The 27,700-nt window shown below is 43.6% G+C and overlaps 1 protein-coding gene across 3 annotated transcripts in view; it reads right to left on the bottom strand.

The window, feature by feature from the left end:
* Positions 1-27,700, bottom strand: part of PLCL1 (phospholipase C like 1 (inactive)) — a 203,730-nt gene that overhangs the window by 69,170 nt on the left and 106,860 nt on the right. Inside the window, exon 1 of one of the 3 annotated variants that reach the window (XM_061377416.1) lies at positions 3,577-3,721. The exons of the other annotated variants lie outside the window; for them this stretch is intronic. Coding sequence (XP_061233400.1) covers positions 3,577-3,666 — 90 coding nt within the window. The 5' untranslated portion in view covers positions 3,667-3,721. Of the gene's footprint in view, positions 1-3,576; positions 3,722-27,700 lie in introns of those variants that run through there. 3 annotated transcript variants of the gene reach the window in all.

Here is a 27,700-nt window from a genome sequence, read left to right as displayed (position 1 = left end):
GCTTACTGTTACTATTAGTGGTTGGTAAATAAGTGTGTGATAGCAGCAACTAGATGTCACAACAGGGATGTTGGACAGCACTGGGTACGTAATGAATGACAAGAGCTGGCCTAAAGGGTTGACTGTTAATATTGCTTGTATTATTCCCACTTTTTACTCAGAAGCAGATTTCAAAGGGCACTCGGAACACATTGTCTCATCAGTTAGGCTATTAACACAGAATAACTGTGTTAATAACAACTAAAAATAAATGCTATCTTATTAATAAATAAAAATTACAGTAATAATAGTAAATTACACTGCATGAGAAAATGCCTAATAATTGCAGTGGTTTTCTTGTCCATATTACTACATGCACACCATATTACTACATGCACAGCTTGTTGGATGGGGTGAAATGTTTAAGACATTTCCTGTGCTATCCAAGAGTAATTTTTAAACTGAACTGGGAAAGAGTCTGTGAAGAATGAAAGTACATTTAATTGCAAAATGGACTCAAGACGTGCATTGAGTCAACTAATTTTTTCAGGCTCCCTTCATCTGTCATTCTTATCAGCAACAAAAATGGAAAGTGGGCGAGAAGCTGTTTCAAGTGCCTCTAAACTTCCCACTGATGTACTCTGAACAAAAGGTTCAAGGTTTCTGCAGGAAGAGTAACAAACCCACCAGGGTTTCATGAAGGGTGCATGTCCCAGCTTCTCTGTGAAACCTGTGCCAGTCTCACCACCCTCACAGGGAAGAACTTCTTCCTCATACCTAATCTAAATCTCCTGTCTTTCAGTTTAAAACCATTCTCCCTCCTCCTACCACTACAAACCCTTGTAAGAGCTCCCTCTCCAGATTTATTGTAGGCCTCCTTTATGAGCTGGAAGACTGTTACTAGGTCTCCCCTGAGCCTTCTCCAGGCTGAACAAGCCCAGCTCTCTCAGTCCATCTTCATAGGAGGAGACATTTTTGACTAAAACTCAGTCTCTTCAGCAAGTCAGCTGTGGCCCACAGTCAGTCTCTCAGGTAGTCAGAAAGTCTTCACCCAGGCACGCATGGAGGTGTGTTAAACAGCACAGCTTAGGCACACACTATAAATCAGTGGTTATGGCCAAAGATGATAAGGTGGCTATTGCAAGAAAAGACACCCAAGCCTCTTTCCCATGCCTTGAAAAGACAAGGGAAGGACTAGGAAACATACAAATCCAGTGAGGCTAAGAAAGGGAAGGACCTTGCTAGCTTGTGCTGCAGCAGGAATACCCCTGCTAGATCGATGGCAAGTCCCAGCCAAAGGGCTGTGCAGGTCAATAGTGATGAGGGAGCAATTGCAGGAGGCCAGAAGGAGTTGAAATGTAGACAAGGATGCATCATTTCCCCTCATATGGGATTAAACACAGCCCACATGCAAAGCAGTTCCACCAGGCCAGGCACATCGCCAGTGTGCAGTAAGGGGAAGGCAACACCTGGCCCACAGAAGGGTCTGCAGGATTGCACCTTTGGGAAAGGTGGGCATCGCTCCCACCCATCTGCCATGGAGCACACAGGGTCTTCAAGACCAAAAGGAAAAGCAGGATCCTGCCTCTGTGCAGCACGCTGCTCACAGCTGCTGCACGCACCAAGACACCCTGCTCCTGGTTCTGCTCATGGGGAGATTTGCCAAGGGGAAGGCAGTTGGCAAAAGCTAGCAAATCCTTCAGCTCGAGCTAGCTGAGATCCTGCTGGGCCCCTGCCAGCTCTGATGGTGGGTCAGATAAAGAGCTCTGCGCTCCAGGTAGCTCATAAAAAGAGATTAAAGCAACACAGTCAGTGAGACAGTTTCCTTCTATTTGCCTGCTCAGGCAGAACAATTTCCCCTCCAGATTAATTTCTGCCTTCCTCCACTCAGTGGAGGAAGCTGTAAATTGGCCTTATTGGGAGGCATGGGAAAGCCACAACCAGAATGAAGAGGGACACAGCCAGAAAGGCCACACATCCCTCCTCTGTGCTCACCCTCCTGGCACTGGACCATTCCTACTGGATAAGCGTGCTTCCTGCTGCAGCAGACACACATGCATAGGCTGCAATGCAAATGTAAATGAGTGATTATGAAGATAATAAAAAAGCATTTAGTTGTCACACAACTGAACAATCATTTCCGTGGCATTTAGAGAATCTATCCAGGCTGATTGTGGAGGTCCATAGGAATGGGAGATACTCTCTGCTCCTTGCAAAAGTGGCTTTGATGAGGGAGCATGAGACAAGCGTTAGCAACGTGCCTTAAACTTTGTCAATAATGCAACATGGAAGCCAGAAGATGCAGCTGAAAAGTGAGAACAATAGATGGAGATTCTGCAAGATAATGCTCCTTTCCTCCAAGGACAGCCACAACACACGTAAGCTCCAGGGATGGTCAGCTATCATGTCAGCATCCCCATCTTCTCCAAGAAGGGCAAAGCTAGCTCCCCAAGGCTCAGTATCTCTTAAACCTCTCCCTCAGAGACAAAAGAGAGCAAAGTGATACTGTACCTGAAGCCCATATTGGCTGTGCTTTTTCCTAAGGTTTGGAGAGCACCACCCAGATGATGTCTACATCAACAATAAACACTTGGCTGCCTCGCAAAAGGAATCCACTGACTGAGCCTCAGGTATGGATCTGCACAGGAATTTTTAGAGGATAGAAGTCTGCAATAGCATGCACACCTGCTCTCACATCCATGTGCCTAACATCCATGTTGTGCTTCATACCAGTAACCACAGCAGGACAGAAACACTATCACTCCAGTTAACCAGCTTCTTAATGAGTCAAGATTTTGTGGGTGTTAGTTGACATTTCTAGGGATATGCGGTGTAATCATGAAAAACAAGATTCTCATCCTAAGTATTCAGTTTGAATTTCCAAGCTGAGTAACTGACAGGTTACTATCTCCAATGCATTGAAAATACCTGCTGTATAGTCCCCAAGAATCCCTACTTCCTTTAGCACAGTCTGAGGTTTCTGTTACTGCACCAAGAGTCTCAAGAGAACAGCAAGATAATCTACGTTCTCCTATCTACAGCATCTGTACTGTAACTGCTGCTTACTATACCCCTGTGTGGTGCCTCAACATGTTTACACCTGGGGTTGCATTTACTGAAAGTTCTTTACAGATCGTAACTCTCAACTTTGTTCTCTGTATAGAAACTTTAATCTCTCAATCTGGTTCAGACTTCTGCCACGTGACAGTTAAGTACAACATCTGAGCCCTAAAGTCAGGTTAGTAAATTTACTTCGAGATCATGCACAACAGAAAGCATCAGCATCCACCAGGAGCCTATATAACAATTAAACACAGAGCAGAGGAGCCTTTCTCAGCTGTCAGGTGGCCGTTCATGCTTTATTTAGTTTGTTAAGCACATTCCTGCTGGTTTGAAACAAAGATCTCAACACAGTTTGCAGACAAATACACTTTCATAAAAAGCAATCAGTTATTTGTTGAACTGCACAGGTGTGACACAACAGATTTAGCCTCACCCCACAACAATAACGGGCTGCTTAACACCATCATCTTCTGGCATGCACTTCACCTCAGCTGCACCCTCTGGGAAGAGCTATAATGTTATTAATATACTTACTAAATATATGAAACCAGCCGTAGCAACTCCCGAATCGTGCATCCTCCAGCACTCCATTCCTGTGAGAGCTAAAAGCAGAAACTGTTCCATGGTTATGTGGAGCTGCTGCCATGCTTCCACAGCTGCAAAGCATCCCGTGTACAAGGAGGTCGCTTTAATTAGTGGATAACATCGAAATGGTTTCGGAAATGAAGTTTTCCTCTCTCATTTTCTGTTTCACAGCCTGTCCCAAGTATCTAATTATATATATTCACACCTCCGCACAGAATTTAATGGGAGTGGAAAGAAATTGTTCATCTGCAGGCAACACACCATTTTTCTCTCTAATGTGGGAAGCTGTTAAGTAAAATGTCACTAGCAGAAATACCAGGTGACTTTAGATTATTTATCTGTCCACACAAAGTCTTTGCATACACCTTGAAATGAAAGGTTCCCTTCCAATAAAAAAAGTATATACAATTATAAGAGTTGGCAATTAAAAAGGCATTGAGGAAATGCTCCATTTCTAAGCTGGTGAGCATCTTCATAGTTCTGCTGCTTTTAACAAACCAACATACAGCAAAATTTCATGTTTCACTTGTCAGTGAGAAAGAGTTAAGTAAAAATACATCTTCAAGTCCCTTATTTCAAGATTTGGGGCAGATTTAATCTTCTTGCACCAAACATTCAGGGGTTTTGCTAAAAATAACCCCAAACCCCAAGATGTGAGGGTGACAGCAGCCTCAGAAAGCCAATGGCAGTCAAAATTCAGAGTTATTTGCTTTGCTTCTAGCAAAATAAAACCCACCACTTACATTTTCCTAACAAGTAACTCCTGTCAGGTGACTTACTAATATTTTTACAACTTTACACAAAGTCATTTTTCATCCGGAAACACTTAATGGAGGGGGAACTCAACAATTACCTCAATGAACTACACATCCACTTAATAGTTTGCTAAAGAGATAACTCCTACCAGCTATGGAAAACTAAAGTCCATTCTCTGAAAGCTCTTTAAACCAGATGGTTTTGCACCTCTGACCAGCACAGAGGGAACAGGAGACCAGGGAAGCCAACATCAAGCAAAACAGGAAACTTTCTTAACCACAAGCTAATTTCTGACACAGGCTATTCACAAAGGAAAAGCTACAGAGTAAGGAGGACCTCACAGAAACTTCATTAGAAGAACTGCACTGAAAGAGGAGGAAAACCAAGGAGCCAACATCAAACAAGATCCTGCTACCTCAACCTCCACCTGGGTCAGGGAAGAGAGGCCTAAGGGCACTCTGTGAAACAGGGTTCACACCTCAGCACTGCTCGGTGCATTCCTCCCACAGCCTGTGCAGCACTTGCAGGTGGATGGGAGCCACTGAAATGCCATCAGTGACCCTGCAGCTTCCCATGGGCCATTCCCCTCCCTGCCAAAGGGTCTGCTTTGGTTATCACAACCATAAGCTTCTGACACACAGAGATGCTCTAGGACATGTCTCCCTCTCTGCCGTGTCCCCTTTAGCTCAAAACAGAGCAGACACCTTCAGCACTCACAGCACACACATGCAAGCTCTGCTGAGACACAGCTGCCTCTATCTCCAGATGCAGTTTTTAACACACAGGGCAGAAGCAGCACATGCTGTCAACAGCCTTACTCTAGGTCCTCATTTTGTAAAGGGGTAAGACATGAAACACGTAGGCTGGCTACATCCACCCCACTTCTATAGCCTTGTGAGAACAAGGGTGGTATCAGCCCACAGCTGAAACCTGTAGGTCCTGGACACATGCACACAGGCTGAGAAGAGAACACAAAACTGACATCTGTCCTCAACCACTTCAAACTTGGGACACTTGGGTTTGAGGCATAAACTTTGCAAGTAATGGTTTGCTGCTGTTTTCATTGGGTTTTTGTTGCATGAGCAGGTTCTGCAGGTCCAGCTTCCCTCAAAAACCCTTTTCAAAAGAACATGCCTACTGCAAGCTGGAAAACAACAGCTATTGCTACAACTGTTAGGCTGCTCAAGTGACTGCATGTTATAGATGGGTTCATCCTGAACTGTGCAAGCCAGAAATACATTTCCAGTCCTCTTAGTTTATTCAAAAGAGGTCAACTGCAGTTGTGTAAACAGCCTACCTCGAGCACCACGAGCCTAAAGTCACGCAGTGAGCTGGAATATGCACCTCCTAACTGCAAATCCCTTCGTAATCTCAAAAACAGGAAATGAAACAACAGCCACAAACAAACTGTATTTCAGTTCCTGGTCAAACACTGGACGTTTCTTCCCAGAACCTCTGACCTGTACTCAGTATCTCACAGAAAATCAAGATTCGGGGGATCTCTGCTTAGGTTCACATTTTCCTTTCCTATGCCTATCTTCAGCCTTCATCTCCAAGAAACCTTCTTCAGAGCCAGAAAGAGAAGAAGGAAGCTGTGGCTCCCTCCAGAGCTCAGCTTGCTCATGTTGCTGCTCCAGCTCCCTGGAAGGAGGCCCCTTCTCCCACCCTCCCACCTCAGAAGCGCTGTGGCCTGGCCTCAGGGGCTGCTGCTGCTCCCCTTCCTCTCGTGATGCTGCCATGGTAGCGTGAAGGCAAAAGTCACTCCGATGTATGAATCTTGTACCACATTTGTGCCCTGTTACTGCACACCCATATGGCAGACAACAAAGACACCTAATACTTCCAAGTAGTGTAAGCTTTTACAATTATTTTATCTAATTCTTGCCAATATCTACACTGCAAGATGCCATCATACTACCCTTAAGCTATATATTCATAGGATCATTTTCCACATGTTCGCTGATTAGAATGAACTTGCTCCAATAGCCTACTTCTCAAAGACAGGAGAATATGAAGTATTAAAATACTCCTGAACCCAAACCATGAAAACTGATTTTCCTGTGTGTATGTGAGCACACACAAAATCTGGTTAAATGTGGTTTGGGTGTTTTCCTCCCTACTCTTACTGCACATTATCCCTCCATTTTTATCTTTACAGGAAACAACAACCACCTAGTGTTTTCTGTGTGCCAGAACTGTCTCCCTGTGTGCTATTATTGCTGCAGGTTCCCCTTGCTCACTGAAAGCACCCTCCAGGATGCATCTGTAGGAGAGAGAAAGAAAAGCGTTCCTTCATGTGAACGGGGGGGTTGGCAACCATTCCTCACATCAGCGCTAGCTCAGAACTACACAGATTCATCTCTCTTGCTCTTTTACTCCTTCTCACAACTGCTGACTCTGAGACACATTCACCTACTTCAATTCTGCTTGAGCTCAAGTTGTCAGGCATTGAAATGGTTTTGATTTCCAAGGAAAGGAAGATTCAGAAAGACTGTTCTCACTTCTGCAAAGCACACACACACAGAGCTTCCCTCGGCAGTACAGCATTAATATTTCTTTCCAAGAATTTCATTACTTGCAAGTATATTATTTTGGGGAAAATGTGCTTGCTGTAAAACCTTGCACAGAATCCTTGATTAGATACATGCTGCTCATTCTGCACGATCTTTTTTTCCTAGTTTGGATCTGTAGGAACTTCCTATAGGTTAATGGATGCATAATAAACATTTGTATAAAATAAGCCAAGCATTTGCTACAAAATATAGGCAAATGGTCATAAGCATTAGCCACCATGGAGGACTCGGATGCAGGCGAATGCAGATGTGGCAGCACACAGACTAAACACAAGGTACATGCAGCTCTTGTATGTAAAACGAGTGTCTTCAGGGTCACCAGTATGCAGCCAGCCACACTCGCAGATAGGCTCCCCACCCTGACTGGGGTGGATAGGACCTCCTTGACATCTGCAGCTTCTACCGAGCAGATGAGAATTAAAATGGGCTGTTACTGGGCTGCTTCTAGAACAGATTAACACACACACAGGGTAAAAGGAAGACTAGAAAATGCCTGTTCTCCCATGCTCATTCATGTGACCTCTACACAAATGCAGAAGGAGTTAAGATGGACATTGTCACATTTGAAAGCCAAACCCATGCATTCTAGTCCACTTTGTATGTCCATACTAAAACCACAGTCTACAACTGGAGCTACAAATACTAAGAGCCTTAAGAAATCGGGTCACTTAGTCACAGAGCCAAATTTTCACATTTTCATGTTATAAACCCCCTTTTAAAGTGGTTTACCAAAGCTGCACAGCACTTCAGAGTGTTAAAATCCTGTTTCAGATAAGATTCGATTTTACTTCAGTCTCTGCTCACAAACCTAATAGAGGACAATTCAAATCTGTCCATTCCATGGCAAATCCATCCAGGAGCAAGAAATGGTTACACTCTGGCATAAAACATAAGGCTAACTTATAAGCCTTATCTAAGGTAGCATGGTGATTGATGCTCTAGTGAAGGATTTCTTCCAAATTTCATTTGAGGTTAAATACCTGATTTTCAACATAAACAAAAGGAAATAATCTAGTTGTAACATGAAGCTGACATTTCCAAAATGCCAGCTGATTTCTAATTTTGCCAGGGAAAAGACTGACAATATTTCATTGCTTCTTTCAGCATTCCTAAATTTTCATGTCATTGTGTTGAAATAGTGGGAGTCATCCCCCACAGCACAGCAATCCCCAAGCCTCTCTGATACCTAAACTGATTGCTACGTAGAAGCCGTAAGAACTGTTTTCTTAAGTTCTGTTCATAAAAACAGGTTGAAAGCAGTGCATATGTACCCTAAAATAGGACAAAAAGGTACAGGCATTTAAAAATGGGTTTAGGTTCTAGAAAAACACCTGAACAAAACCTTTGAGAACAGCCAAGAAACACCATAATTCAGGTACATCAAGTATATAAGTTCATACTGAAAATTGAACTTAATACAGGAATCTTCTGAAAATGAATGGCTACTATGCCATGTATTCACTGTCAGCAGCAGCAAGAGCCTCCTGAAATAAACCTGGCTGAAGAGACAGACACCGTTTGGTGCACAAGGACACACCAGGCTCATACCTCTTGTTCTGTATTCACTGCTACCCCAGCTTACTGCATAGTTTAAGCTCACCATATAACAAATATCTTTGCTCCCCCCTGCAGCTACCTACGCAAACTCTCATTTACTAGAGCCTCACAGAGGCTTTATCTATAGGAGCATCAGTTAATACATTCAGCTAAAGGAATGCTACATAAGGAAAAGAAGAGAGGGTTAACGTTGCCAATTTCCTTTGCCCTCTGCACACCACCAGGAAAGTATCATGGTCCAGCAACCTCTCCAGGGTGTTGCTCTCACGTTTTACCTTTCCCTCCCTCAGTGGAAGCTTTTTAAACCACTTTTAATAACCCATTAAAGCCATGCATCTGCCTACAAACCAGCGTAGCACCTCACCTATTCATGGTAAGGAGGCTTTTTAGGTATCTCCCAACAGCAATGCGCAAAGCCAGTCCTTACGGGGATAGCATGAAGACAATTGAAATCTGCAGTCCTAACTGGGCGTCCAGCCTCTGGTGGTGGAAGGAAACAAAAGCCCCTGTCAGTAGAGATCCATGATTTAAAATGTACTCACTTTTTATAGCAATATACTCTTAGCACCACTTGGTAAACAAAAGTGTGCCATTAAAGAGTTACTAGTAAGTAATTCAGCAGTTGACAGGTACCTGATGGTTTCTTCTGGCCTAAAGAAAAGACTTTTTTACTACGTTAACAAGACAAATCAGCTGGAAACAGAAACTACCTCAATCTGTAGAGCTCAGTTCTGCTCCAGCCACCCTCTACAATCACAGCAAAGGCAGAAGGTGTGACAAAAAGCTAAGACTGGGCCTTCAGATGACTCACAAATCACATGCCTGATTATGGCAGAAATTCCCATTAGTACTGAGGTGCAGCTCTGACCTCACTGAAACCAGCAGAAGATTCGCAGTGGATTCCAGGACATCCAGGAGGTAACTCTTCAACAGGATCTGCGAGGCAACAGTGGGGGCACTGACTTTATTTCTGATGTTGTCTCTTGAAAAAGTGAACTCTCATTGTCTGCATCTCGTCTAAAAACCTCTGTGTCTTTATCACCAGGGGCATAATGAGGCTCCTGTTCAGTGACCATCACCTCCCCCTGCTAAAAACAGCCCAAAAAGGTAGAATAAATAATGGTAATATGAGCCTTGAAGGTCCATTACACCATGAGGTGCCCAAGCAATGCTGATTAAGTGATCCCCCAGACACTGTAAGTAACAGCAGAAGGGACAGCCACACCTTCTCATGGTGCTGTATTCAAATCATCACGAAATTAAGTCGGTTGGAAACAATCTTTAAGATCAAGTCCAACCTTACCCTAGCGCTACAAAGTCCACCACTGAGGGCCTTGTCTACACAGTTTGTGAACACTCCCAGGGACGGTGATTCCACCACTGCACTGGGCAGCCTGTTCCAGTGCTGACCACCCTTTTGGGGCAGAAATTTTTCCTAATATCAGATCTAAATCTTCCCTGGTACAGCTTGAGGCCATTTCCTCTTGTCCCATCACTTTGGAAGTACAGTAGCAGAAATATATTCTGTTAAAATGAAGATGAAATGCATACACTTTACCAATTCTGCATATATTGTATGTTGAAATTGCCACAGGAATTTTAGCGATACTAAAGTACCGAGTTTATCTCTGAGATGTAACTTCTGTGTTTAGCAGCCATCACCTGCAATGTTGTTATCACTCTTCAGCAGAAATAAAGCCATGCAACTTCCCCTTCTCTCCACCAGCGGGAAGGCAGCAAAAGAAAGGATGCAAAATGGCAATAAAGACACTGTTCTCCTCTTAACTGGTCCACCTCCCTTCACTGTCAGCAACATTAACTTTCATCTGATACAAATGAAAAACTGAAGACACTAAACGTAGGAAGGACCAATTCCCTTTCCCAGTCGACCTGCAATGCCCTGATGCTCTGCACTGAAAGAAAGCCTTGCCCAGGCATGAAGTTCAGCAATCAAGTTCCAAACCTAATTTTGGCCAAACTGCTGCTGACTTTAGTCTCAGCAGTGAAGATCACACAAGGACAAAGGCTGCTCACAGCCCATGCAGCCAAGCAGTCATCATCGAGAGACAGACCAGGCAGTTCCTAGTGCAGCAGCAAAGTCAGCACATTATGGTTATGCACTGTTGTTTGGACAACACAGTTTGCAATCAAGTTGTCTGCGATACAGAAATCCCATCTCCTGCTGGCAGGAGTGGCACAGGGATGGCTCTTGCTCTGGTGGACGATGACAGCAGTACCAAGGAGGTAAGTGAGCAGAAAAGGTAGTGCAGAGGTAGGACAGAATGAACTCACACATACCTTTGCAAACCAGACCAAGTTTGATGCTGTACTGAAAGGCAAGGAAACTCTCAGTGGAGTGCAGAGGGTTGACAGGATCTGTCTTTTCAGCTTACCCAGCTGACAAGAAGTAAGAGCAAGCTGTTCATCTCCTGCAGAAATTAAGTGAAATTGCAGGGTTCAAAAGCATTTCAGTTGGATTAAGAGTAAATGAATGAAGCCAGCTGATTAACAGTAAGTTGCATTAGGCAGAGGTGTTTAAATGAACACTAAGAAAGAGCACACAACTCTTTCTCAGTTGGGAGAACCAAAATGATAAAACACCACTAGTCTCATTGTGTAGTGCACCACAGCCAACAGCACTGAGCAGCACCACAGCTGACAGTAGCAGAGCACAAATGGAGACTGTGCTAGGAGTAACGTGTACCAAACATCAGAGTTACATTCCAGCCAACACAATGTAGCTTAGTTTTTCCCTGAAAAAAAAACACAACACATTAACATGGTCTAAGAAATTAATCTTCAGGGCACTTTCCTGAGCATTTCTCCCCATATGTTGGGTGAAGCTAAGAACATAGGGTTCTACAGGTTCCTTCAGGTCACAGAATCCCATTCCCTGCTACAACAAATCAGCACATCAGGTATTTAACCCTAACACCTCCACCTTCCCACATCCACCCCAGCAGCATGGAAGTCCTAGAGTAGTGGGAGGGAAGTGAAAGAGCAGCAGTGAGAGAAGAGAAGGCAGAACTGGAAGAGTGGAAGAAGAATCACAATGACATTAGAGGACACCAAAAGAAGTGCATGGAAGGAGAGTGAGCACGGAGAAAGGACAGCCAACCACTAATTGCATTAAAAAACCCCACAATTATCTCCCTGTAAACAAAAAATAAACCACAGGTGAAGAGATAATGCTGTGGAGGTCCTTCCCATTACCTCCTTCTGGGGCTCTCATCTGGAGAATCTCAATACTATCCTTTGGCTCAGAGGCATGGAAACCACCAAGGCATTGGAAGATAGCAATTTATTCCTCAGAAAATCTCAGAATTTATGGGATTTCCATTAATTTCCCCCAGAAAACTTTGGCTCGAATTCCAATATGGAAGACGGGGAATAACTGAATATGGAAAGGAAGGAAGATGTTCTAAAAAGAAATATGGGAGACAGCAAAAACCTTCTTTTAATGGAAAGGAACTTAATTTGTCAACACAATAGGAGGGGATCTTCCCTGTAACCCAAAGCACACCCCCTAAAGATCTGTCCCCCAGGCACGGTGAAGCAACAGACTTTTTTCAGCATGGCAGCAGAGCAGATGCCAAGCCTGTTCTGATACTGTAATCACCCTGTTAACCACAAATCCCTATGACATCCCTTAGCTACATAACTCTTTTATTTGGTTTTGTTTTAAGAAGCTTTAGAAATAAAGACCTTTTCCATTTAGTACGTGGTATTTTAGTTTAACTGATGCGTCTGGTATTGTAATTCCTACACTCGTTAATGCAGCCTACATTAAAAAACAAAACCTGCTCTAGAAGCCATGGTTCCTCTCTATCTAGGAGCAGCATTTAACACAAGAATGCTAGAAGTAAGAATAAATTTAAACCTCTCTGTGTTCATTAAAACACCTAATGAGAAAATTGCCTACAGCAGTAAAGGGTAACTTATTATTGTTGATGAAGACAGCAGAGCCCCTTTGTAAATACAATAAATGCTATTTTAGCTACTCTGGCCCTGAAACAAAGAACCAGCATGTTGTTCATTCACAAAGAAAACTGATAGGATTTGTATGTTCCGCAAGTGCCTGAATGATGTATTTATCCCACTGAAGTGCAAAGCTGTACAGAACAGGATCCTCTTCTCACGGAGGTCAGGATAGCTTTTGACTCAAATGGCAGCAAATTAAACCCTGCCACCTCTAAACTGGTAAACCAGGCAAGAGGACCTATTGTGTCTAGAGCTTTAGGAGTAAAAAGAAACCCAAAAAAAACACATCAACCTGGCTTGAAAAACACACGAGTGAAGCTCCACGTTGCACAATAGCTGCATTTCTCATCAGAAAGGAGACGTGTGCCACCATGGCTAGGAAGAACAACTATTCATATTCAGCCAAGCTTACTCCCTGGCATCGTTTTTATTTCTCTCAACTCAACCTCAAAGAGTTAACATGAAAGTCATGCAGATTTCAACCAGGGTTACTTCTGGAACTGCCAAAACCAGAAGGGAATAGCCTCTCCCCTATGTCTTTAATCAGCTTAGAAACAAAGCAGAGGAGTATTTTCTCACTGTCTTGCATCACTGAACAAACAGTAGCACTTTGAACCCGAAACAAATGATGTTACAGGGAACTACTCAGCCACCAGGGCAATGGGAGGAAATTATCACCAAGCTGCTCCTTAGCCTGTCAGTAGAGCCAGTAGCGTCACATTTAGGCTCCACCACACCAGTGCCGCAGGCACAGACACACCTCATACACTTGACCCTATGCCAGCACCCTCTCCTAGACAAACCATTCAATATTGCATGATGGCTCTTTGTAATTTATGCACGCTGATAGATCTACTGCCATTACTGCCATTCAGACTACCACAGGCAGCAACTGGAACCACTGAGCCCTGACCAGGACTTTGATCTGCTATTCCTTTTGTACAGGACCTTTTGCAGCAAAATCTGTTCTAACCAGTATGGTACACACTGGCAGTAACAGCAGAGCAAGCTCTAAGGAACATTTGTATGATCCTGAACTAAGACATCTATTTCACCATGCTGAGTTTAACACATTTCGTTTCACCTATCAAACTAAGCAAGGGCAAGGCACTTTCTCATACTCAGAGCGGTGGAGCTAAATTATGCATTCGGAGCTAATTATCTGATACACTGTTTAAACCTTGTCATTATATATGTTGAATAAGGAGAATGCAAAATGTAGCTCCCAGGCATATAAGACACAGGGAGCATGAAAGACACAAACTTCCCCTAAAGGACTGCAATGCCTAAGACACCACCTCCAGCATCTGGACAAAACACTGGTGTTTGGCAAGGACAATGCAATGCTGACCCATTTTGGTTCCCTGGCTGGTGCTGAGGTGTGTTGGCAGATGTGGGTGCTTGTCCCCTCCAATTCCAGGTGCTCTCTTAACATAAGCATAACTTGCGAAGCATCCTGCAAGGCACTATGGCAGGCAGTTACTTTTTTCTCCTCCAGTTATCCTCATTATACACATTTTTTGTTAGTCCACAGGAACTGTAACATTTTTTAAGCCGTGGAGACCATGCAACCCCAAACTTGCAGAGAGACTTACTCTGGCACATACCAGGAACAACCAGCAATGCCCACTCTGGTTCCCAGCCACCCTACCAAGGTATCAGGAGCATCCCTGCAACCTCTGGAACCAGCCTGCCAGTGGCTGCCTCTCCTCTGCTGCAAGGGCTGGCAGAGCTACAGAAAGCTTTGCTGGGGTCAGCAGACAAGGAGGGAAAACGCTCTCTCCTAGCACAAATACAGCTGGTTCCACAGATGCATGCCTGCAAAAATGCTGCTTTTGTTTCAGACCAGGCAAAATCCAACTGTTCCTTCACACGCTGCCACTGCTTCTGGTAACTAAGGCCAGAAATCTTGAGAAAAGAGTGATTCTTTTATGACCTGGAAAAGTTTGTCAAGAAATGATGCTAACATCAGGCTTCCTCTGTACACTTGGCAGTCATGACTGGCAAGGACTAAGTGAGAGCAACAGAACTCAGGGAAGCCCCACAAGCAGGTGGGGATGCAGAAGCATGGGATTACCCCATCATCATTACTGGGGAATCCCTATTTCCCAAGAAAATGATTTCTGGCAGACGATGTTGCCATGGCTCCTTCTGATAGCTATTAGGCTCTCTGCTGTTATACCCCAAGCTTCCCCGGCCAGCTGGTAGCCAGCATCGCTCCTCCCCTGGCAGAAGCGAGAGCAGGCAGGTCCAGCAGCATGGACAGTCTGCATCCTTCCCACAAGGAAGCTGTGGGAAAGCTACGACCAAGCTTTCAGGCACCTCAGGTTTTCTTGGCACTTTCTGCCTGCACCCAGGCACCAGCCAGCGTGCCTCTCCAGCACACTGACAAGCACCCCAATGGCTCACACATCCTGCTGCAGGCTTCTTCAAAACGCTCCCCTGGAGGTTTGCCCAACTTGAATGAAGCCATTGCAGTTCCCACTATTTAACCAGGACTGACACGAGGCTAAAACTGGAGGTAAGCTTCAGGGTAATAATAACAAAGTGTCCTTCGGGGAGATGAAGCTGAACTCCAAAACTCATTTCAAAGATAATGACATTATGACAACTGATTAATAACAGCCCAAAAGGATGCTGCACCTCCCAAAGGAGGCCTTTTTTAGTCAAAACCCTGAAAAATGTCTGCTTCTCCGTCATAGTGAGTACATACTTGATTAAAAAGTTGACCAACCAGCGGGACACCAGAATTGTTTGCTCTGTCTTGGTTCGTGCTGTGGGTCCAAACAGCTCCAGACAATGCAATTATAGATGGTCCACAGGAAAACAGGCACCGCACAGAGGTAAAACTGCCAAGTAGCAAAAGTAGCCAAGTTCCATTAATCATTGACAAAGCATCCTGATGCTAAACCCTTCTCATTCATCTTTTCCTGAGCTTTTCACTCTGCAGTTTATTACAAACAGAGCTTCGCTCCAGAACCTCACCCCCCCACCCCCAACCCCCCATTTTTCAAACTGTCATCCCTAGCGGTTCTGTGCTCTCCTGACCATCCACAAGCCTTCCTCTGTATTTACATTACGTACATTAAGAGCATTTGAAGTTATTCTTCCACCCCGACAAATGAGTGCTCACAGCCATTCAGATGCTGGTTCTATCTGTGGCAGGCAGATGCTACTGTGCTCATACAAGTGAGAGCTATTTTTATTTCAGCATGCAAGCAGGCAAGGGCTTTCAGAACAAGTAGACACTATAGGGTATTTTGCTCCTCTCTGCTGCTCAGACAGAAGGAGCCCCTCACTCTTTGGGGGAACAGTGCAGGGAACGTACCTGGGGAGATGCAAAGCCAAAGGACCCCTGCCTTTCAATGGTGTTCATACGAGAAGTATGTATGCCTTATCACAGCTGGAAAGGCTGGTCAGACTGCACAGGTTGTACATTTCATTGCACTGGAAAGCAATAGAAGGTGGCAGGATCCTTTGCTTATATTAAAATGTTAGCTACCCTGTGGATCAACAGCAATTACCTTATGACTCACCTTCTAGTGGCAGTCTGAATTTTGAATAATTACATATTTTAACTAAGAAGATAAAAAAACCTTTGGTTTTCCACAGAGGACTATCATCTCAACAAAGGCTTGAGTGACTTTTGTATCTTTCTTTGCCTCCCCATCACTTCATTTGTACCACGCTTTTCCTTAGATCTTACACACATTAGGAAATTCAGCAAAGCACTTAATTCTCTTTGTTCCTCTACCCAGCCCACTTGATACTCCTCTGCCTTTCCCACATCCATTGGCACACAGCAACACAGCCCGGCTCTCCCAGGTTTCCACAAAACTTACTGAAGTTTAACATACAAAATCTTCTGTGGGCCCTTTTCAACCTCAGCTCAGGAATGCTCAGACCATTCCCCCACCTACTTGAGTTTTTATGTCTGCAAAATGCTCAACAATTGCTTATGTGCATAAGCACTGCACAGTTAAACATTTACAGATTAGACATTAGGATTAGATTAGACATTAGGAAGAAATTCCTTATTATAAGGGTGCTGAGGCGCTGGCACAGGTTGCCCACAGAAGCTGTGGCTGCCCCATCCCTGGCAGTGTTCAAGGCCAGGTTGGATGGGGTTTGGAGCAACCTGCTCTAGAGAAAGGTGTCCCTGCCCACAGCAGGGAGCTGGAACTGGTTGAGCTTTAAGGTCCCTTCCAACCAAAACCATTCTGTGATTCTATAATTTCACAGAGTTTTAAGCTGTCACTACTGTGAGAGGGAAGCTGGAAAGACCCAGGGATGGGATACAAACACCTCACAGCCCAAGGTCCCTGGGACAGACACAGAAGGCATTCAGCAGCTGCTCCTTAGAGAGTATGAAGACAACCCAACTGATTTATACAATAAAAGCCCCTGTAACTATAGCACTGCTCTATCAGCTAAGCCATGCTTGGGCTCCCCATCACCATGTCATCCCTTAACTCCACATGCAATTTTTACTGTATTACTGTTACTGAATTAACTGGCAGAACCCAACTATAGCCAAAGATGGTAGGTATCTGAGTTGCCAGGTAAAGGTAAGTCTCCAGGCCAGATGTGTATCTGTTCACTGGAAGTGCCTGCACCATTTACAACAGATAGGCATGGCAGAAATGCTATTTTTTTCCTCTGCTAAAGCTTCCTGTTGACATTAGATAGATCAGACTAGATATGTTCTCGGGGTAACTCTGATTTGCACAAACAAATTGAACTACAGACTGACTTACTATTATCATCAAATTACCATCATTTTTAGCTATTTTTCTGCTTATCCTCTTCCAAAGACTTCAGCTCTGTGGTAGAGAAGGCTGTGAGAGCTGGGAGAACATGAACAACACATCTGTCTGTGCATTTTCATGGTGAAAAAGGCTTAAATGCTGGCAGTAATGTCATAAAAATTACCAGGCACTGAGCAGAGGACAGTTAAAAACAGAAGACATATTTGTGTGCCAGTGTTGGGAGGTTAATAGGATGCTAAAAGCTCATCATTTTCTTGCCATTCAAATGGAAGCCTCAACTGTGCAAATTCAAAATCAGCAGACTGTAGCAACTGCAGGTAAGAGAGTCAATGTACCTTGTTTTCCAACTCAGGGCTCTGTAAGCCCAAACTCAGTAAAGTACTTGTGCACTCAGCCTCTTGCAATTCAGTAGGCTGCTTGCTCTCCTGAAAGTTAGTGCTTCTGCAGAAACAGCCCCTAACTTCCAGAGCAAAGGGGGAGTAAAACTCTTTTTCACCCAGACTCATAGAGACCAAAGACTTCCTGGTTTTATCAGGGAAAGATTCTCCAATAAAGACACTAAAAGAGGCAGCAGAACTTCCCTTTTGAGGACTTCACATTCCCTGGTGCAGAAGTCACCACCTTGGTAAAACAGCTCACTTCAAAGCACGCATAAATCCAGAGGGACTTAGGTTGTTCTAGTTCACAGTGACCTCTGTATTCAGCCCAAATTCAGCAGTGCACAAAAACCTCTTAAAATAATCACTGCATCTTTATAAATCTTCTTCCAGGCTAAAATTCAACATAACGCCTTTTAATTGCTCTCAGAACAAACACGGCAGGGCACAGCCCAGTGGTCCTCTGCTAAAAGTCCAACTGCAGACGCTCCGCAGGCATCTTGCTTCGGTGACAACTGAACCATTCTGTTGGGCTCTAAAGAGACACTTCATATACTAAATGCCTGTGCATTCATGATGCTAAGTATTTAACCAGGCTGGAGCTTCAATGCGTGTAGTAACAAGCTGTAAAAACATGTCAGCAGAATTTCAGCTGAAGTTGCCAAGTGTCAAAATAGGGATAGCATTTAAGCATTTGCAAATGTTGCTTATGATACAGCAGCACAAGGCAAATACACCACCATTAGCATTTCAAAAATAGTTTCTGAATGGAAGGAAGATTTAAAAATAACTTTGTTTTCTCCTGGCATCCCTATGCTAATAGATTCTACTTCTAATTAAGAAAGTCTGTTGCATGCAAGGCACAAGGCGTCACCATCTCCTTATGCAATTTAAGTTCCTCCAGCAAAGCAAATCAGACCAGGGTCCACCTCTCATTTCTCCACAGCAAAGCTGAGAGGTTTTGTGCACAGACTGGTGCCTCGCGCTGCTCCAGATGTCCACATTCCACGCACAGGTGACAGTAAGCTTGTGACAATCCCTCCGAGAGCGCTCTTTCAAGTAAACTCCATCACACTACTGAGAAACATAACTTCTCTGAGCCAGAGAGGAATTAATTTGTTTATCCAAAGTCACACAATCACTGCTTGTACCACCATTAGCACCACAGCATACAGTAAAGTATTAAACCAACAAGAATCAGTATAAAACTACAAGATAGAGAAAAGAAAAAGTGAGATTTCTACTGAAAAAAATGAGAGTACCATAATGTATAACTGCAGAGGGCCTGTGTTACAGGCCCTCCTTATGCCCATAAGATGCTTTGCTGTAAAGACCATTCTATGCATGTGTTGCAAAACACACCGAGCTGTTTAATCTCCCTTTCAGTACATTGGTCTTCTCCTTTTCCTCTCATTATCTTCTCAGGTGTCCAACCCAGGTCTGTGGCTTGTAAACACTGCTAACTAATTAAAGAATTAGCTACCTGGAAATCTCATTAGCTGAGATAGAGAAAGCATTGCTAAAATAGATAAAGATGAATCATTTTGTTTCTATTAGCCAAAAGGACAGAACAAACTGCTGAGAAGGTCTAAAATTACACACTTAACATGAAGCAACACTGACCCCAAGTACAGCACTGAAACAAAACCCCTGAACAAACAACCCTGAGACTAAGGTCTTCTGGAAAGCAAGTTATTAACCTGACGCTTAATCCATTTGGCCCAGTACAGTTCCAGTGGTAAATATACTCTTCCACTGCTTTCATTCAGAATTTCTGTAGACTTCACTCATTTTCCCTAACACCTATTTGCTATAGTTTACAGGATTCCATCTTACTATATAGGTTTTTACTTCCCAGCTCAAAACAGACAGACAGAAGCATTGTGTTGGGCCACTGGCAGTAAAGAGACTGCGAAGTTTCCAAGTATTTTGTAGCTAGTTATTTTACAAGATTTCTATGTAAGAGATGTCATTTAATGTGGTAGGACTAACAACAGTGCCATGAGGAACCACTTAGAAAGACTTCAGTATTTCAGCCTGTGTTCATGTCACAATAGGCCAAGAGTTATAACAGTGCTTAGCACCTCCAGGCAGCTCCCAGATATGATTCACATCCAAAGTTGGCCTAATCTCAAGCTTGATCTCAAATCCATCTGACCACAGAGTCAGATGGGAGAAGGAGGTATTTCCCCCCCACCATCTGAAGGCAACCAGCAGAAAAGGCAGGAGACTCTACTGTAAAACCAGAATTAAGATGTGACAAGACACAGCTCTTCCATGCTACCATTCACCAATTAGCACTACAAGACACCGTGCCTAGTTTTAGCTTTAAGGCTTCTCATAACAATGTGTTTATGCACATCCTTAGACATCGAAAGAAGTGGGTCAAATTAACATAAGCTGATTAAAGTTCCTTAACTTCAAAAGTGACAGGCAAGTTGGGGTTCATTTTAAGATACCCTCCCTGCCACACCCTGGGTGGGCCTGATTTTCATGACATTCCATCCCTCCAGGAGATCCCTTGCTGCCATGACTCAAAACAGCCAGCCAAAGCTCCAGGTCACACTGGAGAGCATGGGATGCACTATGCCAAGCACCATGTGCTCATCTTCAAGTCCCAGCCAACTTGTTTCCTTCTCAGCTGTGCAGCTCTGAACATGGAAGCTAGCTCGAGGCACCATACAACAAGCCTACCTTGTGCTCCAGAGTGTGGCATCCCGAGAGCTATCCTCCTCTTTTTGCTGAGCACAGGTACTAAATCCTTAGTGTCCACCAAAGGCTGCAGCCTTTCACAGCATACACCTCATAGGAAAACTATGCCCTGACACAGAGCAGCTCCAGGTATCAGAGCTCAAAGAGCACTCACCCTGCCAAAAATATACTTCTCACCACTGATAAAGGAATTGGCTGTATAGGTTTGAAATCCTAAGGTTTTATACTATATCACCTGCCTACAATAAACACCCCCCAAAACAGTCATAAGAAACATAAGGAGGAAGACACGTACTTTAGTCAAATCATGGGGGGAGACTGCACAGATACAGAGAGATAAGGATAACTTATATGCTGTGTACACCGGGGAAACACCTCTGCCAGCACTTCTGGCTGAAGCATTCAGCTGCAAGCTAGTGTGGCTTGTATCAGTTCAGGTAATGAAGAAATCTACACCAGGCTCAAGATAACTTTGTTTTTAACATGAAAGCATAGCTCCACTAGCTAAATATTTTATTCATTAGTTTTACCAGTCAAAATATATAAAAAAGAAAATTATTACATATGTAACCAACGGCTGCAATACAGAAAGGGTTTATAAATCTACTACATAACCAAACCCATATACTCAAACTATTGTAAGAAATACATTAGCGCATACTGCTAGTTTTCTATTTCACTCATAACCCAGGAAGAAACTGTAATTAATTTCAGAGACCTGCAATGCTCTTCAGTTCTGAGCTTCCCCAGACTTCAGAGGCTCTGAAATGTTGGGAGAGAAGAAGGAAAGGCTTTATTCTCCTCAAGCTCTGAACAGATGGTGATGCCTGACAGGAGAGGCCACAGTATAGAGGCAGAGGGTGCAATTCCAGGGTTAACTTAAACTGGAACTGAGCCCAACCTCCTCCCACATAGGTGTTCTCATGCCTGTATCTCCCCAGCTCCACCCTCCTGTCACCAGTGCAATCCTACAGCAACACAGTGAAGCAGGGAACAAATCCAGCTGAAAGCCCATCTTTGGCAGTTTAGTGTGTGCTAAAATATATGTAATTATTGATGGTGCAAACTTGTACATAAGAGTCAGCAACATCCCTGAAGAAGTATCAGGGGCCACTTTACCCCAAAGACCAACAAAACTGCTTTAGGAGTTACAGGAATTGTTCATCTGTATTTGAATTATCTTCCTGCTTACGCAGACTCACGAAACACATTGCCAGTGTTTATCAATGGACTCCATCCCTAAAGCAGTCAAATATTGCTACTGTCATCTTTCAGATATGGTGATAGGGAATATAGAAGTAATTCTGCATAGCACTTGGAGCTATGTCTCTCATTTCACCAGAGCCTGTAGGCAAAGTAAAGGAGGAAGGATCTGCACTGCTACAACACAGAACATGTGTAACACTATATAATATTTGTGTCGTGCTGCACAAGTATATATGGCTTAATTATAAATATTGTTATAAAGTGCTCTACAGAAACATTACACTGGTACCCTCAACCAAACCCCATCACAGGCTAGGGAAGAAGGCAGTGAGGATAGCAGAGAGAATTTCTATGGAAAATACCATCCATAAAGGCAGAGCCTACTCTGAATCAAATATAAGACTAGTATCTTTCTTCCTCTTCTCTGCCCAGGCACTGGCGCTGCTGGTCAGGTTTACCACCATCCACCCAACACTACACAGCACCAGCTGTCTAACTGGGTGACAGCTTCAGAAAGACCTACTGCCTTTAGCCCCAGGTTCCAGGCACTGCGCCTGGAGCACCAGCCAAAATAGAGGGCTGCAGTGCTGGCTGGTGCCTTACATGTCAGCTTACCCTGTTCAGGGGGGACAGCCTCTGTCCCTCTCCACCACTGCAGCCTCTCCTCTGGCTGGGTCCAGCACAACCCACCACCCCTCAGCTCCCAGCCAACCTGCTAAACAGCACAGGCTCCCTCCCTTCAGCAGCAAGACGCAGGTGATGGGGGCTTCCTGCACCCCTGCCCACCCCCAGGCCTCTATGCACAGCAGTGGACGTGCTGCACCAAAAGGGACAGCCTAGTACAACAGATGAGATTCAACGTCAGGATTACGGTGCTGCTTTCATGTCTGGCCTTTAAAGGTCCCCAGACAAAATCCCTACCAGTACTGAACTGAGCCTCATAAATGTAACTGCTGAATGTATTTTATGGGCATAATTCCCAGGATCTTTGAAAACAATGCATTCTGTTAAAATAGCATCCGAACCAAACAGGCTCTTCAACCACCCCACAAAGCCCTGTTTGATGAGCCACATTCCAGGAAGCACAACTCAGTATGATTTTATCTGCACGCTGTCAGGCCCCTTGTGCCTTTTGTTGAGAAACTAATACAGCTCCACAACAGGGGAGGATATATTCCTCTCTAAAAGCATGCAGCCAGGAAAAAACACCATAAACCTGAGCCAGTGTTAAAAGAAGAACCACCATACCAAATTTCTCTGGTGTCATGCTTTCTGTTTTCTCCCTTCAATGAACTAAATGCTCCCCTCCCAGGATTGAGCCTTTTTTTTTCAGGCCACCTGTAGTGATCAAAACATTTGTAATGGTAGGGCAAAAAACATAACGTGCTTTGTTCAGATGCATCCTCTTCAACCTCCAATATCCATGTACTGCTCAGTTTGCTTTTAAGTCATTAGTCATGACAATCATCACACTGAAGTCAGTGGGAGGCCTCACAAGAGAGAAGGATTTCTCCAGAGGGCAGGATGCCTACACCTCAGGATGAATTTCGTTTTTCATGTCTGTGTAGGCCCACACGAACAAACAGAGTATGTCCTTCTCTAATTAACACTGCACATCCAGGAGGGAAAAGTCAATAGCAAAGAAAAAGAAGTCTTACCTCAGCTTCTCAAGTACTCATAAACCATTGCATGACCACAACACAATGGCCAAAGCAGGTTAAACAAAAGGTCCATGTACCTGCTGTGCTTTCTTTGATAGCTGCTAACTAACACAGGAGACTTACAGGAGAGCATTAAGCAGTGGCCAGTGACATTCTGCTACAGGCTCTCTAGACAGCTTACAGGTATATATGACAGATACTCTGCTGCTGGGCCATCGGCTGCATTTTTGTGTTTAATAGCTCCAAATCAGTTTTCATCTGATTTTGCTGTTTCGGAACCAGCTCCGCTTTTGAAACTCCTACCAAAATATATTTGGCAATGTACTATTGCTTAAATACTTCTTGTATGAAAAAATGTATGTTCCTTGGTCCTGAAACTGCCACCTGAGGTACCTTAGCTTTATTATGAGCAAAAGTGGCTGTTTCCAATGTACTTTGTTCATGATGCTCACAGTATGTAGAGCTCTGCATCTGTAGTTTCTTTTCCAGGATGAAGAACCTTCCCCTTGTAAGTCTGTAGGTGATTAGAAGTCATCCCATACCTGGGGCTGTTTCTGTCACCCCACACTGTGCCCTTCCAGTACCACTAAGACAAGACCAACCTGGCTAAGATGAGGTGGCCAGCTATGGTCACAGACTGAGTCACTGCTTAGGAAGACTTTAAAGCACAATGAGGATTGAAAACTCACTTCACATTCCTCAAAGCAACATTTAGCAAGTGCCTTATGGCCATTACTAATAGCTGGAAGTCATCAGCATCCACCAGCACCTGAGGGCCACATTCCCCTTCCAATCTAAAGCTTCCCCTCAATTAATGACACCCACAAAAACCCACCCTTTGAAATCTGTTTAACGATTTCTTAGAGGGCTACTGACTAAAAGCTTCATTCCTGAAAAGAGCATTTGCACATCTTATTACTTCAGTGCCCAATGCAGTTGTAATGACAGCGTGAAATGATCACTTTTTTCTTCACTCTCTCTCTACTTAATTTTTAGTTTTGATATCACTGAGTCCAGGAATTGCAGATTTGATTTGACAGCCAGGCACCCACTGAGCTGCAACTACATCCAAGACAGCTCACCAGCATGCTGCGCCCTGCATTCTCTTAAACTGGCTTCCCAAGACTGAAATCCCATCGCTGTCCATGGTGTCATACAGCTGCCAAACCAGGTGAATGGGATGGGAAGAGCCTCCCAAACATCTCCTCGCTGCACTGCTGACTGGCCCACATAGTTGTTCTGGAGCAGGCACTGACATACACTCTTCACACATGTCCCCAGCCAGCAGATCTACAAAAAACACCCCAAAACACTTTCCCCAGAGTTTGTGCACAAAGTGAAGCGTTTCAACCCATGAAAGCTGAGTGTGTTCACCTAAAGAACAATGTGTTTTGCCCTCTCTCACAGCTATTTTATTCACAAAACACAGCCTCACAGGTCAGAATCCCTCTGGAGCCATGGTGGGGAGGTGAAGCAATCCTTAACTTGTCACCCACTACTGCACTGCCAACCGCTATCTTCTACACAGTGTGAGACCATGCTGCTTGTGCTGCTGTGGTCTTCACAATCCAATTGCTGCTTTAAGGAGGGGATAAAATTGAACCCCTTACATATTAGGATTGGCTGGCACAGTTCTCCATACTGTTGCATTTCCATATGGTATCTCAGTACCTGTCTCCCTCCATTTAGGTTTGCACTTCTGGCTTCACTTGCTGGATTGGTTGGAGCAGATTTTCTACAATAGATCAAGCTAGACCTAAAACCTGCTTGGTGAATATCACTACAGAACAATTACAGGATTTCTTAACTTATTTATGTATAAGTGGGGATTTTACTTCCTTATAATATTACCTTACTTTTGGCTGAATAAAAACAAAAGTGATTTACATCATTCTGTAAGCTGAGATCCTCGTTACTTGTCTGCACTTCCATATGCAAACTCTACCAACAAAACCCTGCACTATCAACAATAGGTAGGGGAAGATAGGAACAGGTCTCATTGTTCATACATACATGTTAACCAATTCATTTCAAAATGTCTGATTTTAAATCCACTTAGCAGGTTAATTCACTACAATGCGAGTTTTCCGGATTTTGCTTTTAATCAAAAAGAAACAAATTACTAGCTCAAATGATTTAGAGAAATCCAAGCATATTATATAATAACTCTTTGGGTTTGTTTTGTTTTTTTTTATCATGAAAGCATATAACACTATCAAAACAAAAAGCCCAAACTGACAAATTTACCAGTGGTTAAACCATACTAAGTAGGAATTATATTTTTAGCCTTTAATACTTTCAAGTATTAACTTAATACAAAGCCCCCAAACAAATTGTCCCCTGTCAGCCTATAGCTAACATCAGAACATCAAAACAACCTGACCTAGGGCATCAGGTCAACTAACTAGGGCTATGCTTTTGGGGCCCTTTTTAAACACTGGAAGGGGCTGAAAGTCCAATAAGCCTTACAGAATCAACCCCGTTTTCCAAGTTTTGTTAAAAACCAACATTACTGTTTCAGAGAGTGCTGCAGCCAGCTTCCTGAGCTCTCCTGGGAGTTACTGCTCAGCAATGAAGACTTTCAAAACACCTGAGCAGACACTGCCTCACCACCTCTGCTCCCACACAGAACCACCTTCCCTTTCCACACACCCCACCACACAAGGGGAGACATCCCTCTCCTCAGCATGTGTGCCCAATCCCAGAACATCACTGCTGCTTCTGTACCATTATTATTATTGTATAATTATACCAAGCATCTCCCTCTACATGTTGATTAGCTTTCTGGAAATTGCCATTTAGCCTGTTCTCTCCTGATATTGAGAGGCTTGTAACAAATCCTCATCTCCATCTTGTGTTCACTTAAATATGCAGCAGGTAAAACAGTTTTAAATACATAACTTTCATAAACACTACCTCACAGAAACAGCTACTTGTGTAGTGGCACATTATCTTCTTGTGTAGGCAAATAAATATGCGAGTGCATATATAGTTCTATGCATACATGAACACATAATTGTGGCTTCTCACATATGGATATGGAAGAGAGATTAACTCGACACTCATTAAATAAGGGACCGCTTTGAAGTACTTACCAACGTACTTAGCATAATGCAGTTTGCATCCTCACTGGGGCTCCCAGAAACTACCAGAATATAAACAAATTATAAAGATAATGTTTCTAGAAATAACTGAGACTCCTGCTTTCTGTTTTGCACAGCACCAGTATTTTAACTCCATGACTTGACATCTATTTTTTTCCAAAATGTGACATTTAATTAACATCCCTTCCACACATCACTTCCTCTTGCCATCACATCCAAAAGCTTCTCTCTGCACAAGATAGCTTGAATCTCTGTGTGTGCATGTATATACACACGTACCCTACAGAAGAATTTGCATGCATTACCAGTAACTCAATAAAGAACATAAAATCACTGCACTGCAATCACTGCATCTTTGCCAGGCCTATTTGTGCTGGCTTACCTTGGCTGGCGTATCACAGCAAAGCTGACCCGGCACAAGACTGGAGACTGATCTGCCCTGGGTGATGGAGGACATTGCCCAGCTAAGTGGGAGCTGACTGCCCAACTATTTGGAGCTGCTTCTGCCTCCTCCCTTGGGTACAGATGCACTAGCTACTGCTATATATGCTCACAGATGTTGTTGCCTGATGTCTTTAATGGTCATCTGTGATCTAAAAAAGTGTTTAAAAGGCATCTAGAAGGGGCGACAGATGACTTCCTGTTAGTTTTACAGAGGCACAGGAATAAATACAGTAAATAATGTATTCTATTTCAGACCCATCTTTTGCATTATGCAAGTAACAAGACTCCTTTCTTGTTCCAGAGAACTTCCAGTCTTTCTTCCACGCTCCAGAATAGCCAGGAGTATACAATTAAATTTCAAGAGTGGCAGCACAAACTCTCTAAATCATTACACTAACCTGCAAACATAGGGATATTTGTATGTCATTTCCAAAATGGCAAGCAGCCTGCACCTACTGCTATCATTACCTAAATCTGTGGCGTCTGATACTTCTCACTTTCCACCCTTATCTATTATTTTCCTTCCTCTCACACTGTAAGTCCCTGATGGGCTGGAGTAAAGCTGAAAACCAGACAGTATTTAATAAGCAAAACTGTGCCTGTTTTATTTATTTAGGCAGTTTCTCTGAACTCACTGATCATATTTGCATGAGTGCTCCTCATCTGGAATAGCTGGATGCTACAAACACCCTCATAAATAATTGATGTTTCATTAAAAACATTTACTTTGGGAGTTATTCTGAGCCTCAAGACCTTTCCTCTGCTTCTGTTCTCTTCTTTATTACTAAGGACATCTGTAGACAACAGGATCATTGCTTCTTAAGTGAACATCTGCTATTAAAAGCTATCTCCCAAGTGAGCCAAATCTTGCTTGCCTTGGTCACACAAACAGTTTTATTGGCTTCAACAGAACTATTTGTGCGAAGCAGACAG

The sequence above is a fragment of the Neopsephotus bourkii genome, unplaced genomic scaffold (genome assembly GCF_033783945.1).
Source record: "Neopsephotus bourkii isolate Nb327-2 ecotype Australia unplaced genomic scaffold, CSIRO-AGI_Nbou_v1 NB_196, whole genome shotgun sequence".
Classification (NCBI taxonomy): domain Eukaryota; kingdom Metazoa; phylum Chordata; class Aves; order Psittaciformes; family Psittacidae; genus Neopsephotus; species Neopsephotus bourkii.
Note: the sequence above shows the minus strand (reverse complement) of the source record. Positions and strands in the feature narration are given on the sequence as shown.